General features: G+C 34.2%; 2 protein-coding genes across 2 annotated transcripts; one reads left to right on the top strand and one right to left on the bottom strand.

The window, feature by feature from the left end:
* The first annotated feature begins 5,077 nt into the window (after positions 1 to 5,077).
* On the top strand, positions 5,078 to 10,859 carry LOC143247034 (general transcription factor II-I repeat domain-containing protein 2-like). Its single transcript, XM_076494349.1, has 2 exons — positions 5,078 to 7,878; positions 7,979 to 10,859. Exon 2 carries the CDS (start codon positions 8,006 to 8,008, stop codon positions 8,849 to 8,851), a length of 846 nt encoding a protein of 281 aa, XP_076350464.1. The 5' UTR covers positions 5,078 to 7,878; positions 7,979 to 8,005; the 3' UTR covers positions 8,852 to 10,859.
* Positions 10,860 to 12,047: 1,188 nt separating this feature from the next.
* Positions 12,048 to 23,717, bottom strand: LOC143247035 (anoctamin-2-like). Its single transcript, XM_076494350.1, has 5 exons — positions 23,303 to 23,717; positions 17,179 to 17,251; positions 15,093 to 15,198; positions 13,539 to 14,272; positions 12,048 to 13,384 (listed from the first exon to the last, which is right to left on the bottom strand). Exons 1-4 carry the CDS (start codon positions 23,331 to 23,333, stop codon positions 14,114 to 14,116), a joined length of 369 nt encoding a protein of 122 aa, XP_076350465.1. The 5' UTR covers positions 23,334 to 23,717; the 3' UTR covers positions 12,048 to 13,384; positions 13,539 to 14,113.
* Positions 23,718 to 24,608: the final 891 nt, after the last annotated feature.

Below are 24,608 nucleotides of genomic sequence, written 5' to 3' on the forward strand. Positions count from 1 at the left end.
TAAGCCGCGGACCAGTAAACCGCGAAATCGCTTAAGCCGCTGTAGCAAGTCTTGTGAGCGAGGATTATCGCGGCTCACCGCTAATTTAAAGACGTGTAAAAACGCGGCTTACGAATTTAATCCTGGCTTTATAACTTCAAGGGGATATTTAAAAAGGATTTGCTTTAATTTGGGAAATAAATAAAATATATTACAATAGAAATCGACCGTTAATCTACCTTATCAGCTCTCTATGACAGCTTTATGGAGGCCGCCATTGTTGCCGAATCACACCTCTCTATACATTAAAGTTAATCCGTGAAAAAAGTGATCAATAATTAAAGTATTATTTTATTTCGATCATCCGATATAATGATCACGCAATGGCCCGGATGAGGCTCTTCGGCGGAGCTATCGGCGACTTCGGCTTTTCAGTCACAAAGGTTTAAGCCGCGGTTAAGCAGGTTAACCCCCCAAAACCCGCGGCTTCACGGCGCTCCACTGTATGTGTTAATACCCATGCCAGCTGCCCTGAGATGCATTTTTACTTCAAGTGGGTTTCTTGTTATCACGTATTTGATGCATCGTTTGTTAGGTGTTAAAATATACTACAATAATTAGCTGATACATAGTTTAATTTTCTGAGTTAGGGTACAATGAACTTCTAGTCAGTTTCTTTGATAGCACGGACTTGACTGACTATTCATTTCTAGTCTGTATACTTAGAGTTTTAATTACCAACAGAATGATTTTAAGCCAGAAACCGACTAATGTAGGTCATCCAACTATCAATACCAACATTTATCTCCATTTATTGGCACTGATAAAGTTTCATCTTATCTGAAGAGCTCGCAAAATTGGAATGAATTTGTTGGACAGAAAAAGTCAGTTAAGAATCACTTCGTTAAAGGTTACAAATGTGTACAAGTAAGAACTAGGGTCACTCAGTACGTTCCATCTACAGGAAACCATTGTTGATGTATCACCATCAACGCCTTTGTTAATGTGTGGTTGGAGGCAATATATGTATACAGTGTTAGCTATTGTTTTGTGGGCATACAGAGCTTTGACTGTTGAATGATAAGTTTTATTTATTTTTAAACATTCGTGAATGGATATTTAATTCCAAACTCCTGATTTGGTTTGAAATATGCGCAAGCCCCTACGAGGCTGTCCTGCACGAATTTAACAGTGACAGACTAGAGGGGCGGTACCTAGTCAACACCACCCACCGGCTTCTCTTTTACCAACGAACAGTCGGATTGACCGAGAGTTTATAACATCCTGGCGCCTGAAAGAGTCAGCATATGTGGTAGGACATTACAACCCGCAGTTTGTGATTAGATGCCCTAACCACCAGTACTCCAAGGCGCAGATTGAATTTGTTCGAGGCAAAAGGTGTCGAACCAGGAATCGTAGGATTCATGGTTTAGGCACGTAACCACGTGGTCAGGTACCACCCCGTTGTTTAAATGTTGGTAGTTTCCGACAATCATCTGGTTGTGACGAAACTTTCAAACTTGATTCATTCTATTAGAGATGTTGAAAGAAAGGGTTAAATTTGACCTCTCGAAAGAAATAATAAAGTTGCAAAGTTTCGGCAATCTAAAGAATGTTACACGTGACAGATATTAAATGATCAGTAAAGTTCCAGTGGTGGTACCAAACTAATATGAAATATCTCTAATATAGATTCCTCACTAAAACATATTAATGCCACTGTACCAAAAGCTTTTTTTTTTGTTGTAAATTAAAATAATAGCACCAACCGTTAAAATCGATACACAGTTAAAAACATTTTTAAATTGAGGCCTCAACGTCATTACCAGGACTGGGTTGCACGAGACGATGGTATCATATATTTGAAGGCGTAACGTCGAAACACAGTTAACTTTTTAGAAGCAATAAATTGACCGTAATTAAAATGTTTGTGTTCAGTTTATTGGTGTGTTACTTGTGATTCTAACACTTCACACAGTTCATACTTGTTTGTTGATATCGCTACACAATACACTCGCCGATCCTAATTTTTTCAACTGAAACTACGAGAAAGGCAGTCAGCCAACAATATTCATCAGCAACTCTGGGCTACTTTAATCGAATAATGGAACTTGACCGTCATTTTTTGGCGCATACATGGCCCAAAGATTCGGGGTACGTTTTTGCTTCAACGAACCTCAAACCGTGGATCCTTAGATTCATAATCCGGACACTAGTTCACACTTGATCCTTTTCTGGAATGATCTTTCTTTCTAGCGGGCAGAGTTTGATCAGCATACCAGACAGTGTATTTAAAGATTCTTGGTTTGCAACCTGCCACATCAATACAATATGCACCTTGGGAGCATGATGAGTTATAGATGTATTAGTCAAATCATACTGTTTGATTACAGTAGTCCAATAGTTGGTGGTGGGTGCTGTTCACTAGCTGCCTTCCCTCCAGTCTGTCAATTCAAATTTCAGGACATCTAGCCCTCGTGTAGCTTTTACATAAATGTTCCAAACAAATTTTCTTGACATCGACAAAATTACTTAATTTCCGTTTGTGCTAAATGTTTTCTACGTAATTGTAGACTAATCATCAGAGAATATTTACGATTATTATCGTCAAGTGAAGTTTGTTTTTCTGTGGAATGAAATATCAACTGTAAGTAAAATGTTTGTCCGATTTTTGTAAATACTGGTGTGATTATGGAAGTTTATTTTGGGCATAAGCGGTTACATTTGAGTGGTTTAAAACAGGTTTTCACGTCGTTTTAAATTTGTGTCAATTTTAGTACGAAGGGATGGCACATATCTACAGAGTAGGTTAGTCCTACGGTAGAGCTCTGCATTTCAGATCTGTACAATAAACAAAACATTTCCCGCACTGCAAGATGTAGGCCCATTATAAGAGTGACAGTTTATTCCTTATGGTGGACGACAAGCGCAGCCGATCGACTGTCTTTTCTCTTATCAGTAATTAAGCGTTAGGGACAACGACAATTAAACTTATGAAACTTAATAATAAGCATACGATGTCACCAAATTAAAAGACTACATTATAGTGAACCTAAGAAGGTCGAAACGTTGTTCTCAGCCTTATTAGTAAATTGTATGAAATATATATATTGTAGAATATTTTAATATCTAACAATGGCCAAGCGTGTTAAAGGCGTGCGACCTCGTAATATGAGGGTCACGGGTTCGCATCCCCGTCGCGCCAAACATGCTCGCCCTTTCAGCCGTGGGGGCGTTATAATGTGACGGTCAATCCCACTATTCGTTAGTAAAAGAGTAGCCCAAGAGTTTGCGGTGGGTGGTGATGACTAGCTGCCTTCCCTCTAGTCTTACACTGCTAAATTAGGGACGGCTAGCACAGATAGCCCTCGAGTAGCTTTGTGCGAAATTCCAAAACAAATACAACAACATCTAACAAACAGCCTCTGTTGGTAGGGTCCTCCGCTACTACAGCGGTAAGTTCACAGATGTACAACGCTAAAATCAGCGGTTCGATTCCCGTCGTCAGCAGATAGGCCGATGCGACTCTCAAAAAGAAAAATACCCAAACATAAACATACGCTTGATCAGAATTATCAATTTCAAGAACTGCAGGCCTTGTTAACATTAAAACTCGAGAATCGATTCTCGCAGCGAATACAACACAGATTTCCTGTTCTGTGACTTTGTGCTAAAACGTACAAACAAGTCGTTCGACTTTCAGAACAAAGCTAAACAACGGGCATTACATAGTTTATCTCCAGTGGGGAATGGAAACCCGATCCTACTGTTGTAAATCCAGAAACTGATTCGTTGACAAGAGGGGAAGGGGAACAAATAAAAGACTCTATAATCGAAACATTTTTACTATCTTTCTCTTTTAAATTAAAATTTTTCTTCTATATAAAGCAATTAGTATTTATGCGAGTAAATCTTATTTTTTTTTTCATTTTCCACGTGAACCATTTGTTTCTGAAATATCCTTTCGTCGACGAGGACTATTTTCTTTTTCTTATCAAGAAAGGTATACCTTTAAGAAATATTAGACAAAGACTTCATAAAAACTTCTAGATGCTGCTGCCCTCTAGTGGGTAAAAGCTAAGGTTACAATTTACAACGCTATAATCTGAGGTTCAATTTCCCTCGATGTAAAAGCCCAAATGGCTTATTGTATAGCTTTGGGCTGAAAATAAACACACACACAAATCGTGGTCGTAGTCACTGCGAGTATTACAAGCCGATTATTATCATAATTATTTTCTTTTTCACATATATTTTCAAAACCTTAACATAAAACTCACTAACACCCAGGTTTATTGTTCTTGTATCATTTGTGGGGCCCCATTCTCTGTGATTTTACCGTTGACTACGGAGTAAAATATGACCCAGATTTCGAACATTTAGAACTGATGGGTTTTTTTTCGTGCTCACTCGTGCGAGGCGCCTTCTAGTGATGAGAAATTGCTTTTACATCGAGGGAGTATTTGGTGTTGGTTGTTTTTTCACATTTTAATACAAGTGTTTGTTTAAAGTTTAGCTTAAAGAAAATGTCAAATCAAGTCTAATGTTGAGAGATGTTTATTTACAGTACAAGTAATTTATAGTGTAGTGGAGACGCAATGTAGTCAGATGACTTGTTACACAGTTCAGACAGTATAATATTCAAAAATACGAAGTGACACAATGTGTTACAAACCTGTACTTGTAAATACTCAACCCAAGGAACTAACACAGTACGTTTAAAAAGTTACAGTTGTAGTAATAAACTACCAGATGCAACACAGTGTGTGTGCTTCAATTTTGCAATTGTATAATCATCCGATAAAATCCGTTTAAACTTTCAAACTGCTGCCATACTGAGACAGATAATAAACTAAAAATACTCAACAACGATTTGTAGTTTTACAGCCGGATAATGGAAAGTGTCTACGTTTCTTTTTCCTCTACCCACAGCTTCTAAGTCACTTTCATTACTTGACAGAGGGTCTGGTTACATTCTCCACGAAGAACTTTATATGCACGTGTCAGTAAAGGAAAAGTATTTGACCTAATTTTATGCCCTCTTGTTAATGTACATATACGCTTGTTCGACCCGTAAGACTCGCTGATTGTTATTAGATTTTCCAGGCTTTAGATACTCAGATGTCATTTTAATATTACGTCACTGTAAACCTTCTCTTTCCCCATATCATAACAGTTTACTTTACAACTCTTTCTATTAGATTTTGGAGTCCGGGCTAGTAGATCTCTGGATTTTGGAGCTATTGAATCTACTTCGATTCCGCGCGATACTGTAAAATATTCCCTACACTATAATATATTGGTGCGTTATAAGAGTGACAGTGCATCCCTTAGCGGGCTTTGCATCGCCTGGTGGTTAGTGCCCTAGACTCGCAATCTGCTGGTCACATGATCGAATCCCGTACTCGAACGTGGTCATCCTTTCAGCCTTCGGAGCGTTATATGTGACGATTAATCTCGCTTTTTGTTGGTAAAGAGCAGCCCAAGAGTAGACGGTAGGTGGTGTTGAGTTAATTGTTACCTTCTAGACTATCACTTCAATATTAGGGACGGTTAGGCTTGGTGGTTTTCTTAAAAATATAAATAGTTTAATAGGAAACAGAACCGTTTACACGTTTTATTAATTTATTTATGACTTTATAGAAATTAGAATCAAACGGTATTCTAACCCACGCCTCTGGAGAATCTGAGGTTTTAATCCTGGCAGGTTCGGTTTTTACATCTGGTTATTTCGGTTCTGAATAAACTAATGTTTAAAATAAGCAGTTAATCATAAATACAAACTTTAAGCGTGTTTTCAGTTTGTCTTTTATCGTTGCAATATTAAACTTTTAAACGTCCATACGTTATGTTGTCTGTCAGAACCAAAAGGAAACAGCTGTTTCAATGCTGACTTAACAGTAATCCTCTCAACCTGTCTTTACTGTATTAAGATGTAATTAACTCTGTCACATATCTGTAAACCTAACCACACATTATTCTCTGTATATGGTGTGAAACAAACCGAGGGAAGTGTTCAGCCAGAAAACTTAAACAGAAAACAAAGTTCGAGCAGAGTCTGTCTTCACCCAACTGATTAATTTGTCGGTTACGACTATCAAAGGTTGTACGTCACAACCAGTTTATCAATGTTCAGAATCAGAAAACATCCAAGTGTGTCTTGCACGTTCATACAGCATGAAGTGTATGTGTGGAATTCTGGTTCTATCCTTGGCTCATAATTCAATTAGTTTTAAGCCTAACGCAAACATACGGTGCCTAAGCCTTAAGTCGTTTATTATTTTTTGTAATTTAAAGATTTTATTGTTACGAGGGCGCTGTAACCAGTTAACTTCTTTCAGATTTGGCCCGGCATGGCCAGGTGGGATAAGGCGTTCGATTCGTAATCCGAGGGTCGCGGGTTCGAATCCCGGTCGCACCAAACATGCTCGCCCTTTCAGTAGTGGAGGCGTCATAATGTTACGGCCAATCCCACTATTCGTTTGGAACGTTGTTTCAATTCTAACACAGTTGTTCCTACTCATTACACTTCTCCCTTCGTAACTCGAAAAGAAAAGAAAAACATTTGTTTAAGTTGTTACACGGATACTGCCATAACTTGTCTCTATAATATTAAATAGAACATAATACAACATTCACACTTTACTGTAACTTTACCTTCTGTGGATCGTTAAAATGTGACACAGAGAAGCCCAACACCTGGAGACTGAAATGGGTGAGTACACTTATGGATTATATTAACAGCACCTTGATGACAGGTGTATAATAACAGGAAAACTGTTGGATAAGCCAAGAAAACGCATAGATAAAAAGAAGGAAGACTGGTATATAAAGACACAAAGACTAATAGGTAAAGACAGGAAAACAGCCTAATAAAGATAGGAAGATGGAAAGGTAAAGACAGCTGAACTTTTAACACATTGAAGCACCTCTTATTGTTATTGTTGATCGGTTGTGACTAATGAACAATGATTTTATTTATTTTTCGTCTTAAAATGAAAATATATAAAATAACTAAAAGGTTATGAATAAATCTGAGGAATTAGAAAAATTAAAAACAGAGCACTTTGCAACAGATGAGATCAAAAACAAAATGTTAGAATACCAAAAGAAATGAATACAAAGTTAGAGACTTGGAACTGATTAAATATCCAACTAATAAATAAATTCACTAATAAAAGAAAGCATGAAAATATTGATGTTGAATTTGAAATTCCCTATGGGAACACGAATCTTAATGACCAGGTGAGAAACGCCAAAGAATGCAGCCGTCTCTATCTTTGGCCCACAAATCACGAGAAAGGAAAGACAAATAATCGTCGACACCCTCCGCAATAAAGATGTTGTTTAACATTATATCGAACAATCTAATCGACGATCATACTTATAAAGCACTCTCAGCTGTAAAAAAAAAAAAAGGAACGTCTTTAGTATCATGGTCGCTCGAACTTTCGACTTTTCAATTGCTTAACCCTCAAATATGGAGGAGAAAAACAAACTGAATGTTGTAGGCCAGGGGTTACCAAACTACGGCCCTCGAGGTAATTTTGACCGGCCCGCCAGCAGCTAGCCGCTTGAAAATAAAATGTCCGACTGTCATAACAAAATAAATCACACCGATGGTTGCTTCAAGCTGGCAAACACAAGACGTTATGATAAAAAGAAACAAGACTGTCACGCGCATTTTTAACCAATAGGAAAATTCTTCTTTCGTCCTTGCTGCCCGTTTATTCTTATCGAGGCACGTATCTATAAAAGCATTAGGATTTCGAAAACAAGTACAGACTTAGCCCTCGTCCCATCGACTCGTCTTGTAAATTCAGCGGGCTTGGGTTACCGCTTCAGCAAGCTCATTTCTCTTAGTAGTCGGGTTATGCGCTTTTCGAAACTCGTTCTTAGGTAAGTTTCGTGGCAAACGTACGTTTCAATATATTTTGTTTGTGCGTTCTTGGACCAGTACAATACTTTTCTCACAGCGCTCTGTGTTTTTCATTTTCAGATCCTGTTTTTTTTTTCATCCATCGTTATGACTGCTTTTAAAAGAAGAAAAGTGGACTCTGAGTGTCATGCTTTCAATGAAGAATGGGGAGAAAAGCACTTCTTTGTGGAAACAAAAAAACAGAAAGCTACTTGTGTGATATGCACAGAAAGTGTTGCCATTTTAAAAGAGTATAGTCTTCGGCATCATTATGAAACAAAACATCGATCAACATATTTGAAATTTTCAGGAAAGTTCCGTTCTGAGAAATTTGAATCCATGATACGTGTTTTTGAATCTCAAAACAATCTCTTCACGAGAAAGTTTGCTGAAAATAAATCTGTCACTCGTACAAGTTACAAAATAGTGCATAGGATGGCAGAGCGAGGAAAACCTTTTACTGACGGCAACTTCATCAAAGAGTGTATGATGGAAGCAGCAAATGAGCTGTGTCCTGAAAAAGACAATTTCTTTGAAAGTATCAGCCTTTCAGCAACTTCAGTTGTACGGAGAGCAGAAGAACTTGGAGAAAACATCGCATTACAGATACGCCAAAAAGCTAGAAACTCCCTACGGTATTCTCTGGCACTGGATGAGTCTACTGATCTCTCGAGTACGTCACAACTTCTCGTGTTCATTCGTGGAGTTAATTTGGACTTTCAGATCACGGAAGAGTTGGCATCAGTTTGCAGCACGCACGGAAGAACAACTGGAGAAGACATTTTCATGGAAGTACATAAAACTTTGCAAGACTATAGCCTTAAGTGGAATCAGCTTAGAGGTGTTACAGTTGATGGAGGAAGAAACATGGCTGGAGTAAAGACGGGTCTGGTGGGGCTGATCAGGAAACAGTTGGAAGATCTTCAACTCCGAAGCGCTCTGTTCATACACTAGCAAGCACCTGTAGAAAAGACTTAGATATTTCTTGCGTACTGAAACAAGTCATTTCTGCAGTGAATTTCATTCGGGGTCATGCACTTAATCATCGCCAGTTCAAGGTGTTTCTTGAAGAAATTGATTCGGATTTCTGTGACTTGCCTTATCACACGGCAGTGAGGTGGCTCAGCTGCGGTAAAGTCTTGTCTCGTTTTTATAAGCTGAGAAGAGAAATATATATATTTTTTTTATCGAGAAATATAGAGCCGATCCACTTCTGTCGGATCCAACCTGGTTGTCAATTTTGGTGACATCACATCCCACATGAATGAATTGAACTTGAAACTTCAGGGGGAGAATAACTTTGCCTGTGTTCTCTATAGAATTGTTAAAGGATTTTGGAGAAAGCTGTCATTGTTTGAAGCACATTTGGAAGGAGGAAACCTCTCTCATTTTCAGTGTTTCAATGAGTTTCATGCTGGAATCACAGAAGATGTCAACCTGAAGTTTCAGAAAAAGATTATTGGTGATTTAAATAAGCATTTTTAGAGAGATTTTCGGATCTCGACAGAATCGAAAGTGACATTCTCCTTTTTCAAAATCCTTTTGATTGTGTCATTGATGACGTGCCAGTGGAACTTCAGCTGGAGGTCATCGATTTGCAAGGAAATGACTTGTTGAAAACAAAGCATAGAGAGAGACAACTTATTGCATTTTACAGCTGCATACCTGAAGATGATTTTCCAAAGCTGAAGCAGTTCGAATCTGGTATGGCATCAATGTGCGGAATAACTTATATCTGTGAACAAGCATTTTCAAAAAATGAAGTATGTGAAGTCGGTACTTCGATCAAGGTTGACTGATGAACATTTGAAAGCAATTATAATGATTGGATATAGCAATTCAGAACCGAAAATTGAAGATATTTTGAAAGCCAAACGCCAATTTCATAAATCTCACTAACTTTTTTGCGGCTTAGTGAAATTCAGATGTGTACTCACTAAGTGCGATGCGACAATTGCTTTTGCTAATGTCACCTTCTTTGATAACCTTTTGGCAAATAAAAATGTTTGCTGTATTTCTGTTTGTTTCTAGCTCAGGGGTCTCCAAACTTTTTTCACAGGGGAAAGATTTCTTGGGGAATTAGAAGCGCGGGCCGCATGATCATTATATTCAATACTCACAAGCTAAAACGAAAGCTCTCTGTAAAAGACTTAACACTAAGTTTAGGATACCACATTAACCACGTGGGAGTAGCATGCAATACACACATATAATAAATACAAACAGAAATACAACCAACATTTTTGACTCGAACAAAATAATTATGACACACCTACACTCCCGGCAACAGGCCTAGTTACAAGGCAATAAAAAGTTAAACGAAAGAGGTCGGAGAAGGCGTAGCTACACATTAATCAAAATATGTTGTTTTTTAAAAACGAAATATTACATTTTCTCTTCTCTTTTAATCTTCGGTAAAACGTTCCTGATTTCCTTATGTAAAAATAGAGTTATACGGCAGTGATTATAATTTTAAAATTTATTGTAGAAATATTTCTATAATACAAACTTAAGAGTACGCATACAATATTCACGTGCTTGAGTAAAACGTATATTTACAATAACACTCATTACAACTTGTTTGCTCACATTTGTTGTAAAAAATGTTTCTCATCCGAAACGCCCCTGTTAAAAGCACCAGTAATTGTTCTGAAAGACACTACAATATGATTGTTTCTGCTATAACACAGGTTCAGCTCTGAAAGACACTCTTTCGTTGATATTATTTGTTGGAGTGTATTAAGAATAATTATACTGTTCTAGACGTTAAACTAAATTTGTTGAGTGTTTGTTCGTTTTTGAATTTCGCGCAAAGCTACTCGAAGGTCCCTAATTTAGCAGTGTAAGACTAGAGGGAAGGCAGCTAGTCATCATCACCCACCGCCAACTCTTGGGCTACTCTTTTACCAACAAATACTGACCGTTACATTTTAACGCCCCACGGCTGAAAGGGCGAGCATGTTTGGCGCGACCCTCAGATTACAAGTCGCACGCCTTAACACGCTTGTTGAGTGTTACTAGAGTTAATTCAAGGGCGTGACATTGGTTATAAACCTGTGGGGCGTGGAGATCATAATTATTGCTGCAGTCTTCAACAAAAGAACTTGTCCCAACCGAAAGTTAGTCTGGGTTTTTTCTACACAATATCTTTTATGATCACGTTAAACTTTAACTTCTCATACAGAAATGAAACGGCGGTACGAAGCAGAAATCGTCGAGACAGTTTTAACTTTGACCTAATCTCTAATTGGAAATCTTTACTGTGACGCCACCTTTCTCGAATGTCATGTTGACCCGAAATATTTTATCTTTGGCCCCATCTCTAATAGGTTATCTGTATTATCGCACCACTTTTTTGGAATGTAGTGTTGACCTGAAACAGTTTGATCTTTGACCCAATTTCTGATAGAAAATCTTTATTGTGGCGCCACCTTTCTCGAATGTAATGTTGTCCACATTAACTCCCTCATAGAAATAAAGTACTCTGATTCTTATATTAGATTTCGCGATCGTGCCAAATGGTCAAGATGCGGTGAGATTTTTGAGATAGAAATGTTTCTAAAGTTCGTCAAAAAAACAACAAACAAACAAACCAAAAACGAATTATAGAAATAGCCGACTTTTCCCAGTGTTGTCAAGAAAACATACACCTAAATTTCTTTAAGCTTTCGTAAGTAAACAGAAGACAAACATCTATGAAATAAAATGCGCATGTCCGAGGTTGTGTCGTGCGTGTACAACCACTGTTATTGATATTAACAATCTCTTCTGAGCTATCGTGGTTTCTCGGTAGACAATCAATTCACTTTTTCGGTTTCGGTCATTTTCTTCTTGAGGAATAACTTTCTCCTGTACGTAACTAAACATCCTTTCTTGTCCTTTAGGAGCAGGAACTGTGAATAACGTCATCCGTGACCGAAGCAATTTTCAATATAATTTCACATTCTAAATATTGCTCTTTTAAACAGTAGCGTGAGACGTGTGAAACACACATGTTGCACATAAACCATTAAAGATATTTATCGGATTTCCGGTGTCAAAACGTACTCTACCGTCTTGTATAAGAATAAAGAAAACTGTGCCAGTGTATACGAGATTGGTGATTTAAGTTTTATCGTATAAATAGCACAAATGACATCAGAACACAAAGTTTTGATACACATTCAATTTATTTACAATATTTTAATGCAATATAAATGTAAACAAAACACACCGTATCTAAAGAAGAATTCTCTTCCAACATTTGTCTTTACTTAAGTACATTTTTCCTCTTATGTGGCTCGCTCGTTCTCTCTGGGCAGGAGGTGATTTAGCACTTAGCGTGTTGGATTGTGGATCCGTGGTTCGCATCCCATTGCAGAAACAAACCGCGCAAGCACTTTGTGGTTTTCAGTATACCGTAAGAGTGATGGTCAAATGATGTAATCATAATAGTCCAAGAGTTGGTAGTCAAGTGATTTGATTATAATAGTCTAAAAGCTGACGGTCAAGTGATGTAATTATAATAGTCCAAGAGTTGACGGTGGGTGTTATTGAGCAGCTTCCTTCCCTCTAGTGTATCAGTTAAAATCTAGGGGCGGTTGCTGTTACATAAATATTCGAAACAAATAAACTAGTGTTTATTTACTTTAAAATTTTCATTCACCCTAACAAGTGATTCAAATTATTATTAAAGTACATACTTAAACACAAATCTGTTAAAAAATTGAAGTTGTATCCAATACATCTAGATGAATATTCAATATTTTTCAATAATGCACACATTTATAACAGTAAGTACTAATTCATAAACTGAAGTTTTTACTAAGTTTAAAGAATTTTCCTTTGAGTTAATCAAATAACTTTAGTGTACTCTTTGTTACAATCATTTCAAGAATTTTTTTCTGTTGATAATTTGACATACTTAATTATTTCATTATGAAAATTATGTAATTTTCATACTTAAAAAAAACAACTGACAACCAACGTATATTGACACTGATAAAAACAATATAGATGACAAATTTTGAACTAAAGAAAGGAAGGTTAAGATAAATTTCCTCTGAACAAAATTTAGTTCAAGATCTTTATTAAAAACAGCTTCTTTTTCACTAAATCTACTTAACAATGATTTAAAAAGTGATGACCAGTGTAAAAATTAAAAACTTTAATTCCTGATTTATCATTATTTTAAAACACTGGAACTTAATATTGTGGAGACACTAAAACAGTTCAAAGAGTAAACATTATCTTAACAATGGTGTTTCTGAAACAAACTCTGAACACAAGTTTGAGATTCATACACAAATGACAAAGTTGATAACAATTTGGAACTATGACAGATTGTAGCATCTGTTTTTGATCTGCTAACACTGTTCAAGTCTTGTTCTTTAGAACAAGGTGACTGGAGCAGGCATATTACTTCATTCTACAACTTTGGAATGATCTTCCACTTCCATAGTATCACCTTCACAATGTTTGGTTCTACCTGTGTATTTAGAGATTCTCCTAAATGAGAAAAAACAAACAAACCTGTGCTCAGTAATAATAGTAGAAAACTGAATATGAAATTGCATTTGATCAATTGTGACAGCACCAATGTCATAAAAAAAACACACTGTAAATATAATAATCAATTTGCATTTTCTTTAGTTTTACTTACACAGTATTTCATTAAGTGTGTGTGTGTCACATAAGTGTTTATTTTGATTTCCTGCAGTATTCTTGTTCTATATTCAGATTGACTCCCGAGACCTAAAAGGTTGCCGACACCTGTTCTAAAAGATACATGAAAGATAGAAGTTTGGTTAAAAATAATGAACACAATATTCTCACAACTTTTAAGTACTTATAAATATTCAACAAAAGAAAACATCAATGTTATAATACAAGACAGTTTAAAACTGTTGTCACCAAGATGGTGTAAACATTAAGTATATAAACAAAAAATAAATGATTTGTTTAAGATTTAACAAGGTTTGACCTTTGAGGTTGTAATATATCAAATGTTAAGTGAAGAAATTTCCTAAATAACATAGACTTTTGCAAAGTTTAAAACATACTTGTTCTTGTGGCACATATATGTATGGAAACTGTATTCCCTGTTGGACTTCACTGACCATAGATATTTGATTAGATGTTATTATCAACCTGTTCACTTACCTCTTAAACAGAAAAAAACTCTGCCTTGTTCAAATTTTTAAATATTACCAATCTGTGAAATAATGTGTTCCAAAATCATGGTGTTTCCCTCCTTCCAAGATATTTTGCTCTTTTCAGTTCTTCAATAATCACATCATTGACGATGTGATTTTCATGTCTAATCTGTAGTTTCACAGACTTTGGAATGTCTGGTATTAACCAACAAATTAGAGTTGTCATGATGAATACAAGACACTAAAAAAAAGTAAAAACATAAGTTTCACTGGAGCAGTTTTTAAAACATAATCCTTTTACATAACACTGTTTAACCAATACAGATTATAAAACTTTATGAACAATGATTAAATCATGAAGTTTTCTTAAATAACTAATGAGCATGTACAGTCATTCAGAACAGTATCAGTGCTACATAATTAGAAAAACATTCTACTGGATGAACATAAGCCACAAAAAAATCTAACACTTTTAGAATTGGGTAATAAAAAAGGATAGTTTTATAACAACAATGATTAATCAATCCATTTTGTGAAGGATAACTTAGTAAATGTTACTGAAACTTTTAAAAACATTCTAGGATTGTCCTGGCTGTATTAAAATGTATTACCTATTATACTCTATTTATGTTGCTTCATTAAAAACAACTGAACATAGTTATAATGTTTCTACATTTTCAATCTCAATAAATGTTAAAAAGTTTCCAACTCCCTTGAAGTTAATTTAATACAGCAATTTTCAACTGGTTCTGTGGGTTTATGTACACTGAAACATATGTTTAGCTTCTTCAAAAAATTTAAATTACAAATAAAAGGTGTTTTAATAAAAGCTATTCACACTTTATATTTGTTTTGAAAACTTTGGTTAAATAAAGTCTCAGGTTAGTTCTACAATTAGCATTTAAAAATATTCTATCTTTTGAAGAAAGAAGGTTGTATTTTATGTCCTTAAGTGAAAGCTACTGTAAGTTGATTTATTTTAATATAAACTAAAAATGAACTGCAAATGTAATTAACTTTAATCAAAAATAAGATCTATAATTTGAAAAATTGTTTCCAACCACAAAAATAGAAACGAAAACCAAGCGAGCTGAAGCCAGCTGCCAATATAATGTCTTGTATTCATATTTGTTGCTTGCTGTTGGGGGCTCTCTATAGTCTTGGTACCTGAAACCATGAAATAAAAATGACCTTAAAATAGAAGCCAGCATTTTAAACAACTCATTTTATAGTGGTAGTTTTGGATTTTATAAAAATTCAACTTTACCTTAAAATTGTTATCTGTACTCAGACAAGTTTTTAAAATAAAGTTAACTTTCTAACTTAAACAACTAAGTACACTTTGTGCTCTTATATGAACAGCAATATCCAAGTTTGTTAGCAGTATCAAATTGTTAGAAATTAATTCTATAGTTTTCTTCCAAAAAAGTTCCTTTGAAATCCTATTGAGTGAGGAGATGTTGTTGGAAGTTTGTGGCTCTGATGTCTGGGAAATATTAATAGATTTGTACCAACAGAAAAGAAATAACATCATCGAAGGGTTTACTCTTCAAATTCTATTGTGTTTTATTTAAACAATATTTGTGTATCAATCCTGAAATACAGTCATTGAGAGAGTCGTTGTAGTTGATTCAAATGTTGCTGAAGATAAAATCAGTAAAGTTCTCTCTCTTGAAGATGTATAACTTTTTTACTGCACATAAAACAGAATCTAGAAACAATCCTTTCATCTTCCTCGGAGAAAAATGTATTAAAGTTTTGTACAAATGTTACTTCTTTCAGAATAAAAAATAAAACTGATGGTGAATGTTATGAAATCTCTTGTGATTATTTTTTATGTTTATAAAAGGATAATAAAATTTCTGTTTAGTACTATGAATAATTATGTTACATTAAAAAATATTGCATAATGCACTTGAATAGAATTGTAAAACAACTGTTATTTCTAACTAACCTACAATTAGGTGTATAAAAAAACAAAAAACAAATTCATTACTACTTAAAGCAACACTTTTTGTCTAAACCCATCAGGCTAGCTTCGTGAAGTATTGGCTTTGACTGCCGAAACAAAAAGAAACTTGCCTGATTTATGGATAGAATACACTCGTTTTATTAGTTATATAAATACAACCGATTGTCCAACAGCAATATAAATGAGAATTACACAAATTTCTTGAAAAACAGAAGATAATACAAGGATTTATCATTTGGGTTGAAATTTTATATTCTGAGTTGTTAGTATCTGCTATATATATGTTTCTAATTGGTTGAACAATCTGAAACCCTCACAAGAGAAGAGAAAAAAAAACACTTGTAAATGAAAAGTCAGAGCATCACCAGATTGTGTAGAGAAGTATATTCATTTTTTCAACTTAAGAATTAAATCTTATGTAATACTAATATTTAAGTTATAAAATATCTTTTTGTACCAAGATTAATAATATGTATTATTTTAAGTAGTTTAATCAACCCTTTATTGTCTCTACCCATATATCTACACATGCTAGATATCACCTCCAGCATTATATTTGCACATGCAAAACATCATTTCAATCCATATGTCTATGCATACGAGACATAACCTTCATCGAAATATCTACGCATACCAGATATCTTTTCCAATATGTCTGACCATGCTAGACATCATTTCCACCCATACATTTAACATGATAGACATCATCTCTACCCATCTATCTATGCATGCTAGGCATCATTTCCACCAACTTATACATGCCAAATGTATCATGTTGCATTCAACTGCCTTGAATCTGGTTCATTGTGGTAAAAATGTTGTTGCAGTGATGGAAAATACTTTCATGGATGATAACTTTGAAACTAACTCAGTAAAATGGTTGTACCTTGCACAATTTGATATCCCATGTCAATAGGGTTAAAGTTTGAATCTACGTAAAATGGTAGTAACTTGTGAACTTTCATGTCCGATGTCAGTAGGGTTAAAGTTTTAATCTACGTAAAACGGTTGTAACTTGTTCACTTTGATGTCTCATGTCAGTAGGGTTAAAGAGATACCACACTGGTATAGGATGCCAGTTGGGTTAAAGAGATACCACATTGGTTCTTAATCACACATACATTGTTTTCTATGCTCTGTTAATTTGAAACAATAAAACAAAAATTAACACTTACTTGCAGTATTCCACACTGGTGTCAGTTTCAGAAAGAATATTCATATCAACAGAAAAGTCACTGATATTGAAATCTGACAGAGTAAAGTTCAAAAATCCATTCAGTGACCCATCTGGTGAAATGAAAACTTTATAAAATGTCTCCTCTATAAAACTTGATGTAAAGGCAATAATTAGTGCCTGAATAGTAAGAATATAGAATTAACAGTTCAGAAAATAACACACTTTCTTTCACCTTAAATAATATACTGTAATATTATTTAGTTTGATTGTGTAAGAGCAAACCTTATTAAGTTTCACACCATTAAGTATATTTGACAATGTAGAAAAAAATATTCACATATGCAAACGTCATAGTACACAGTTAACTAGGTTTGACATTGTGGATTATAATAAAATTCACTGTGTTAAATGTCTATTGCATCACTAACCATCTTGATAGAACAGAAAATAATAGCATTTTCGTCTTAAATTTCTTATGACATCATTACTTTTTATATTAAATGAACATCAATTTACCATATAGAATTATTATACTATATAATTCCAAAATAAATTAATAATATGGTGACACTGTACTTCAAGTGATCAGAAAGGTAAAAAACAATTTATTGTTTCTATTGACATTAATATGTAATACATTATAAACTCCTGTCTCTTCATACTAGTAACAATTAAGTTTTTATATCACATCAAAATTGTGATAGATCAACACCATGACAATTCTTCAATGCACAAAATTTGGTCTTTAATTAATAACAACCAATGGTCAGTAAGTGTAAACTTGTAAACTGACTCACAAAAGAAATCACATCAATGTATTTTATAAACCCACTAAAGGTGCTTTAAAAAATCACTGCAGAAAAAACACAAGTACACAGAACTTGTCTTTATGATCCCTGACTAATTACTATTCATGCCTTAATAAGTTGTAAATCATGTGACAAATATGCAGCTCTTGCTATGCTTTTGAATTCCATTATGCACGAGCTACTCGTGAACATTTTTTAAAATATTATTATTAGTTTTTTGTTTGTTTGTGTTGGTTTTTTTTTAATTTTGTGCAAAGCTACACAAGGGCTATCTGCACTAGCTGTCCCTAATTTAGCAGTGCAAGACTAGGGGGAAGGCAGCTCGTCATCACCATCCACAGCCAACTCTTTCACCAACAAATAGTGGGATTGACTGTACCATTATAACAACCCCACGGCTGAAAGGGCGAGCATGTTTGGTGTGACGGGTATTCAAACTCGCCACCCTCAATTTATGAGTCGAGTGCCTTAACCACCTGGCCATGCCAGGCCTATTATTATTAGTAGTAACAGTAGTACTTATTTTACTTAATCTAACCTGACTGATCTAAAGAGATTTCTATTTTTAAACAATAATTTCCCATGGCAATCAAGGTTAAATTGAAAGCAAAATATGGAATTTTATTTACAGGAAACATTGCAATATGATAAATCACTTGACAGATGAAAACCACAGCTTTCTATTGGTATTTAAGTAATACTGTACTGAGTGGCTTAAACACTTATTGGTAATTTCTAATAAAGAGGATGTCACAAGTGGGTGTGGCAAGATAGATTTGATTTCATGTCTCTGGAACCAAGTAATATCAAACGCTATGAAAATTATAGTATGCCTTAGTGAAATTATATAATAATAAGTGATTTACATTAAATTTCATTTTCTACTTCTTGGAGGGGTGGTAAATAAATTAGAGAAGAAAAGGCCTAGAGAGAAAATGTTACAATTCTTACACTAGAAAATTCTAGTTTTTCTATTTTAAATATTGCCTTCTGAAAGTAAAATCTTTAAACTTGTATACTATTAAAATATGGATTATGAGCTACGTTTTCAGAGTTTATTTATTAGTATATCATAAAAAGAAAATACTTTAATCAACTTTTGAATGTAACTCACTAAAACCTTGAGGCATGCACAGAAAAAGATGTCTACAGAGAAAGGGTTAATAATGCTATTTTTTCACAGCCAACAGGAAGTGTACTTTGAATAAAAATCAAGATTTCATCTTTTTTTACCATGAATTTATGACTTCAGGTCCCAAAGACCAGTGCAAATGCAGGACTTCTAATAGTTATTTGGTTGATTGCTATTATGTTATTGAACAAAACATTGTCTAACCATGTTTCAGATTGAGCATATACATATTGATAAAGTAGGTCATAGATTAGTGTTGTCTGTGTAAAGTAGATTACCTCAAACAGTGCTGGTTAGTAAGGTCATGTGGGAGCTTATGTACATATATTAAAATGCCATTCAAATGTAGTTTGTTAGAACAAGAAAGAAGTAATTTAGGTATGTTACTTTCTAATCTAAATTACATTTGTCTGTGTATAAATGAATAATTATTACTGACCTTGGATCTTATCTAAGCCTAGATCTATACTACTGTTAGTAGCAATAAAACAATGCAGGTGTCCTAATGATACTCAGGCCTAAACACAGGTCTTAGCAACACTGAATGAGATGTGCAAATTGGAGATAGTTTTACAAAGAAAACCAACAAAGCCATAATTTTTTCCAATCTTTGCAGGTGCGCCATCTGTCACTATTGCTGAACACTTATTGAAACCTCCGATTTTATCAACTGAATTTTTCACTGCTTTGAAGATATCCTTTCCTTTTACAGCCCCATGAAGAGCTCATACATTCAATAATACCTCTTTCTTTGAAATATCTTCAACAACACATACAAATATTAACAGCTGACTAACATCTGCTTGATCAATACTTTCATCAAGACAGAGAGAAATAAGTACTTTTTTTTTTCCAGTCCAACAAGCGAGTTTTCTAATTGTTCTCCCATATCAGTGACCCTTCTTTGTATGGTTTGGTTGGAAAGTGGCACTGATTAAAATTTCTCAGCAGTTTTGGCATCCCAAAACACCTTTGCCATTTCAACAGCACATTTCTTTATTAAACTGCTATCAATAAAAGGTTTCTTTGCCCTTGCAAGGTCAAGAGAAATGATGTATGAAGCATATGAAGTAGATGTCTGGCTTTCTGACAACTTGCTAAACATATTCGTTTGTTGCTTTAATTTCTTGCTGAAATCCACAATCTGAACTTTGAATTTCTCCTTCATATTTTTTATACTTTTCTTTATGCATTGTTTAATAATGCTTTTTCACATTAAATTCTTTGGGCACTGATATAATTTGCATACAAATCAAACACTACAACTTGCCATTATTGTTTGTAATTAAATAATCAAGTTCCCAACATTCCTGGTACACACTATTTTCACTGTTAATCTTATGTTTCTTAAAAATTTTGTTCATTTTTATATTTAACATGGAATTGAACAGTGATAATTTACAACATATCAACCACCACAACAGCAAACAGACAGACTGGCAACAGCCACCAGCTGGGAAAGTTCACTTTGTCTAGCAGAAGGGAGGGAGTGTATAACTCAGTGAATCCACTTTGTCTAGCAGGGGGAATGATGGTATACTATGCCGAGGTGTATGTGACATAATTTAAAAGCTCTTACTATCAAGTTATTACTGTAAAATTATAGAGGCATAATTAATAAACATACAGGTGTAGACAAAATAAATTTTAAAATTCATTAGTGAATACCAGTTGGAGCTTTCATGCAATTTTCCCTTGCAAGTCAGAATTTTTCATTTCTTCATTACAAAAAAAAATATTATAAAAGTAGGTTATGTTTCAATAAACTTTCGCAGGCCACATAAAACCATGCAGCCTGCGTGCCACCTGTTGGAAATCCCTGATCCGGTGGATCGATGGGATAACAGCATCTGAAGACAATACAAATAGAGGACACAAGTTTAGGATTTGGAAAAACAGACTTGGCTTCAGTTAATACATTTTTATTTACATAACAGGATGACTGACTCAAGGAGTGTGTTACTACTGGTGAGAGTGAAGGTTGGCACTTTACAAGAGTTTATTGATGGGTTTACAGTCTTACTTTCTCACAAGTGGATATGTAAAGAGAGCTTTGTAAAACCAACCAAATGGTCCTCTGTTGTCATACTATTGTTATATATTACAAGTACATTAAGTAATATCTTAAGAATGGAATCCTATTAAGTCAAGAATTATGAAGAAAAAATGCACAATATTAAAAAGCTGAACTCATTAAGTGTTTGAAGTCAACATATTTCAATGAGGATTTTTTTTGGTTAAATGCTTATGAAATACACTCTGAAAACAACTTAAACTGAGATCCTTTTTGAGCAAGAAATATGAAACATGTAACTTGTTTAATAAAATATTTTATTCATCAAAAAAGCTGTATTTTGTAAACTATTCAAAGCAAATAATGAAATTGTTGTTAAAGCATAAATGATAAATTTAAAATAATTTTGAAAGCAAATTATAATTCATTTTGCAAAAGACAAGCAATAGACATTAATCATTATGTTTTTCACACATAATAAAAATAACACCAAAAAATGTGTAAACTGTAATCGCTATAAAGAGACTGTTGTGTGAATCAACCTATTTTCTGTTGATACCAACTGTACTGTAGAATATAAAATTTTTATTTCAATAACAAATTCATTTATTTCTCTGGTTATTTCTGAAAGAAACATTCTCAACAATGTTTGTTTTGATTTGATTATTTGTTTAGAATGTTATGTCTATTATCACCTTATAAAGTATTCACAATTATGAGGATAATTTGTAATTGGTTGATTTACTACCCTGTGATGTTAAGTCATTGGTCAAAGATTAGCACATTTTATCAATCATCTGTCAGTGTAAAGATGGCTATGAAGAATGTTTATAAAGAATGCACCATCTGATGGTACACCATGATTTTATTACTCACACTTAGTGTTTGGTAACTAAAATATCTTGTCAAAATCTGGGTATCAGTTGATCTGAAAATGTCTGAAGGTTATTGATGGTGCTATTATTTTTATAGTCTGTTACTATTTGTTAAAAGTAGTGCTCATCAACAATGCTAAAATTTAGAGGAGGAAAAATTTAAATCAAATTATGTGCTATAAAAATATTTACCCAAAACAATACTATTTCTTCATTAAAATACATAAATCAAATAAAATAACACACATATAATAGAAACTTGCAAATTGATTACATATTTACTATAGTGTAATTTTAAAGACTTTGTTGTTGTTTTTTCCAATTATAAACTAATAAATGCTCCATAGTATGAACTTCATCTTAGCAAACAATGGGAGCTACTGCTATACCTGTATTACAGTATGGTCATTTCTACAATAATTGGTCCAGTAATTAGGTCACTCAGTTTGCAACTGAGAGTTGAGGTGCCATTTCTCGTCCTTCAACATGCTCACTCTTACAACCATGGAACATTATATGCAACACTTAATCCCACCACTCATTTGTAAACAGTAGCTAAAGAGTTGGTAGTGTCGACAAACTACATTCTCTCTAGTCTATTACTTCAAAATTATGGACGATTATTACAAGTGGCTTTGTGTGGCTTTGCATGAAATTTTAAACTAAACTAACTAAAAGAAGACTATGTATCATCTTAAACAGAAAACATGCAGACAATAGTAATAATACAGTAAGCAATATGAACCATTTAACCTTTACAGGTAGTTACATATTTCTAGAATATTTCACTACCAAATTTAATTTCTACAGCAACAATAAATGAATAACATTAGTAATGCTATTACTAGTACAAACAGCAGTGCTGTCAGAAGGGGTATTAAGGCCGTGTTTTCTATTTGCAGAACCATGTCGGTTATAATGCGCTATTATAATTAAATACACATTATAATTAGTATGCTTTCTGCTGACACTGACAATATTTCTAATACTAAACACTAGAAATATAACCTTGGTATATTGAAAACATTACGTTAGGCGTAATCGCTGTTTAACTTGTACTTCGAGTTTAATGAACTTATTTTCTTATAGGAATTATCTTTCTCAGCTATTCATGATGAGAAATCTACCTGAAGTGAAAATGTATTCTCAAGACGGCTGGTATGGGTAGTAAAACTTTAATTAAAATACAGTTCTGTACCTTTAAGTTTCGGGTTTTTCCTCTTACGTCTTCGGATCTATTTAATTCATCTCATATAATTAAATAATAAGATAATTAACTTTTACTTTCTTACCTTTACACAGTATCAATATATGTGTATCCATTGTGGCATTTGTAGTTGAACAGAACGTTGTAATTGTATAGAACGTTAGGTTTGCTTCCAGTAAATTTATATTAGATTTAATCAGTTCTACTATTAGTAGATATATCTTAGAGCTTCATAACAAACAGAAGCAAAACTATCGTTATTAGCAACACAGCACACTTTTGTTTCTGAAATGTAAGTTTTTCTAAGATTTATAATAAATCAAGTCCTACTTAATCAATCACATGTATATTAACATCCTAATGAATGAATGTCGTCGCTGTTTGGGTAATAAAAGTTCATACCCTGGAGGCTCAGGTTCTCTATAACCTCTTCCCCGTACTTATATTCTTGGCTGATTGATATTTATGACTGTGAACTGAATTTTATTTGGTCCTTTTCAGGGCAATGTCCATGTATTTTGGCTCGTATACAGTTTTTATTCTATTAGCAGAATGTCAAGTTTGCTGGTGGCATTTTTTTTAATACACAAATAAATAAACTATATTTTTTTTAATTTTTAGTTAGTTTATATTTTTTATTATTATTTAAAGTTTATATATTTTTTATTATTATTTAAAGTTTTTATATGTTTTTCTTTTTTATTTATTTTTATATTTGAAATATAAGTTAACTGGGGAGAGATATTTAGGACTAGCTTTGTCATGTATGAGGTACCTGTCTAGTTCGCATAGTAATTCGTTTATCATCCAATTCTTATTAAAGTACGTAATTGTAATATGTAGGAGTCTATCTGGTATGGTTGGTATGTTCGAGTATTTGTGAATGAATTGAGATGATATTGTTCTTGGAACTCTGTACGCAATTATGAAACGTCCTAATATCAGCTTCTGACAGTAACACTGTAATTCACGCTATTTGTATACTTCGCCATCTGTCCTTTAAAAATTGACACACTCGAAAAGAAAAAATAATTGACAAAACAATGCTTCATATAAAACACTCGCTTGTTTGTTTGTTTTGGAATTTCGCACAAAGCTACTCGAGGGCTATCTGTGCTAGCCGTCCCTAATTTAGCAGTGTAAGACTAGAGGGAAGGCAGCTAGTCATCACCACCCACCGCCAACTCTTGGGCTACTCTTTTACCAACAAATAGTGGGATTGACCGTCACACTATACGCCCCCACGGCTGGGAGGGCGAGCATGTTTAGCGCGACTTGGGCGCGAACCCGCGACCCTCGGATTACGAGTCGCACGCCTTACGCGCTTGGCCATGCCAGGCCATACCCAGTAAGTGGACCCATACTGTTTGCTTTAAGTGTAATCTGTGAGT

This window comes from Tachypleus tridentatus, chromosome 3 (assembly GCF_004210375.1).
Source record: "Tachypleus tridentatus isolate NWPU-2018 chromosome 3, ASM421037v1, whole genome shotgun sequence".
In the NCBI taxonomy this organism is placed as follows: domain Eukaryota; kingdom Metazoa; phylum Arthropoda; class Merostomata; order Xiphosura; family Limulidae; genus Tachypleus; species Tachypleus tridentatus.

Bases quoted from the DNA above. Each gene is read 5' to 3' on its own strand.
- LOC143247034 (XM_076494349.1), top strand. From the start codon at position 8,006: ATGACTGCTTTTAAAAGAAGAAAAGTGGACTCTGAGTGTCATGCTTTC.
- LOC143247035 (XM_076494350.1), bottom strand. From the start codon at position 23,333: ATGGATACACATATATTGATACTGTGTAAAG. The intron at 17,252-23,302 runs GTAAGAAAGTAA...TTACTCTGTCAG, and splicing joins TATATTGATACTGTGTAAAG to ATTTCAATATCAGTGACTTT. The intron at 15,199-17,178 runs GTAAGTGTTAAT...TCATGGTTTCAG, and splicing joins ACCAGTGTGGAATACTGCAA to GTACCAAGACTATAGAGAGC.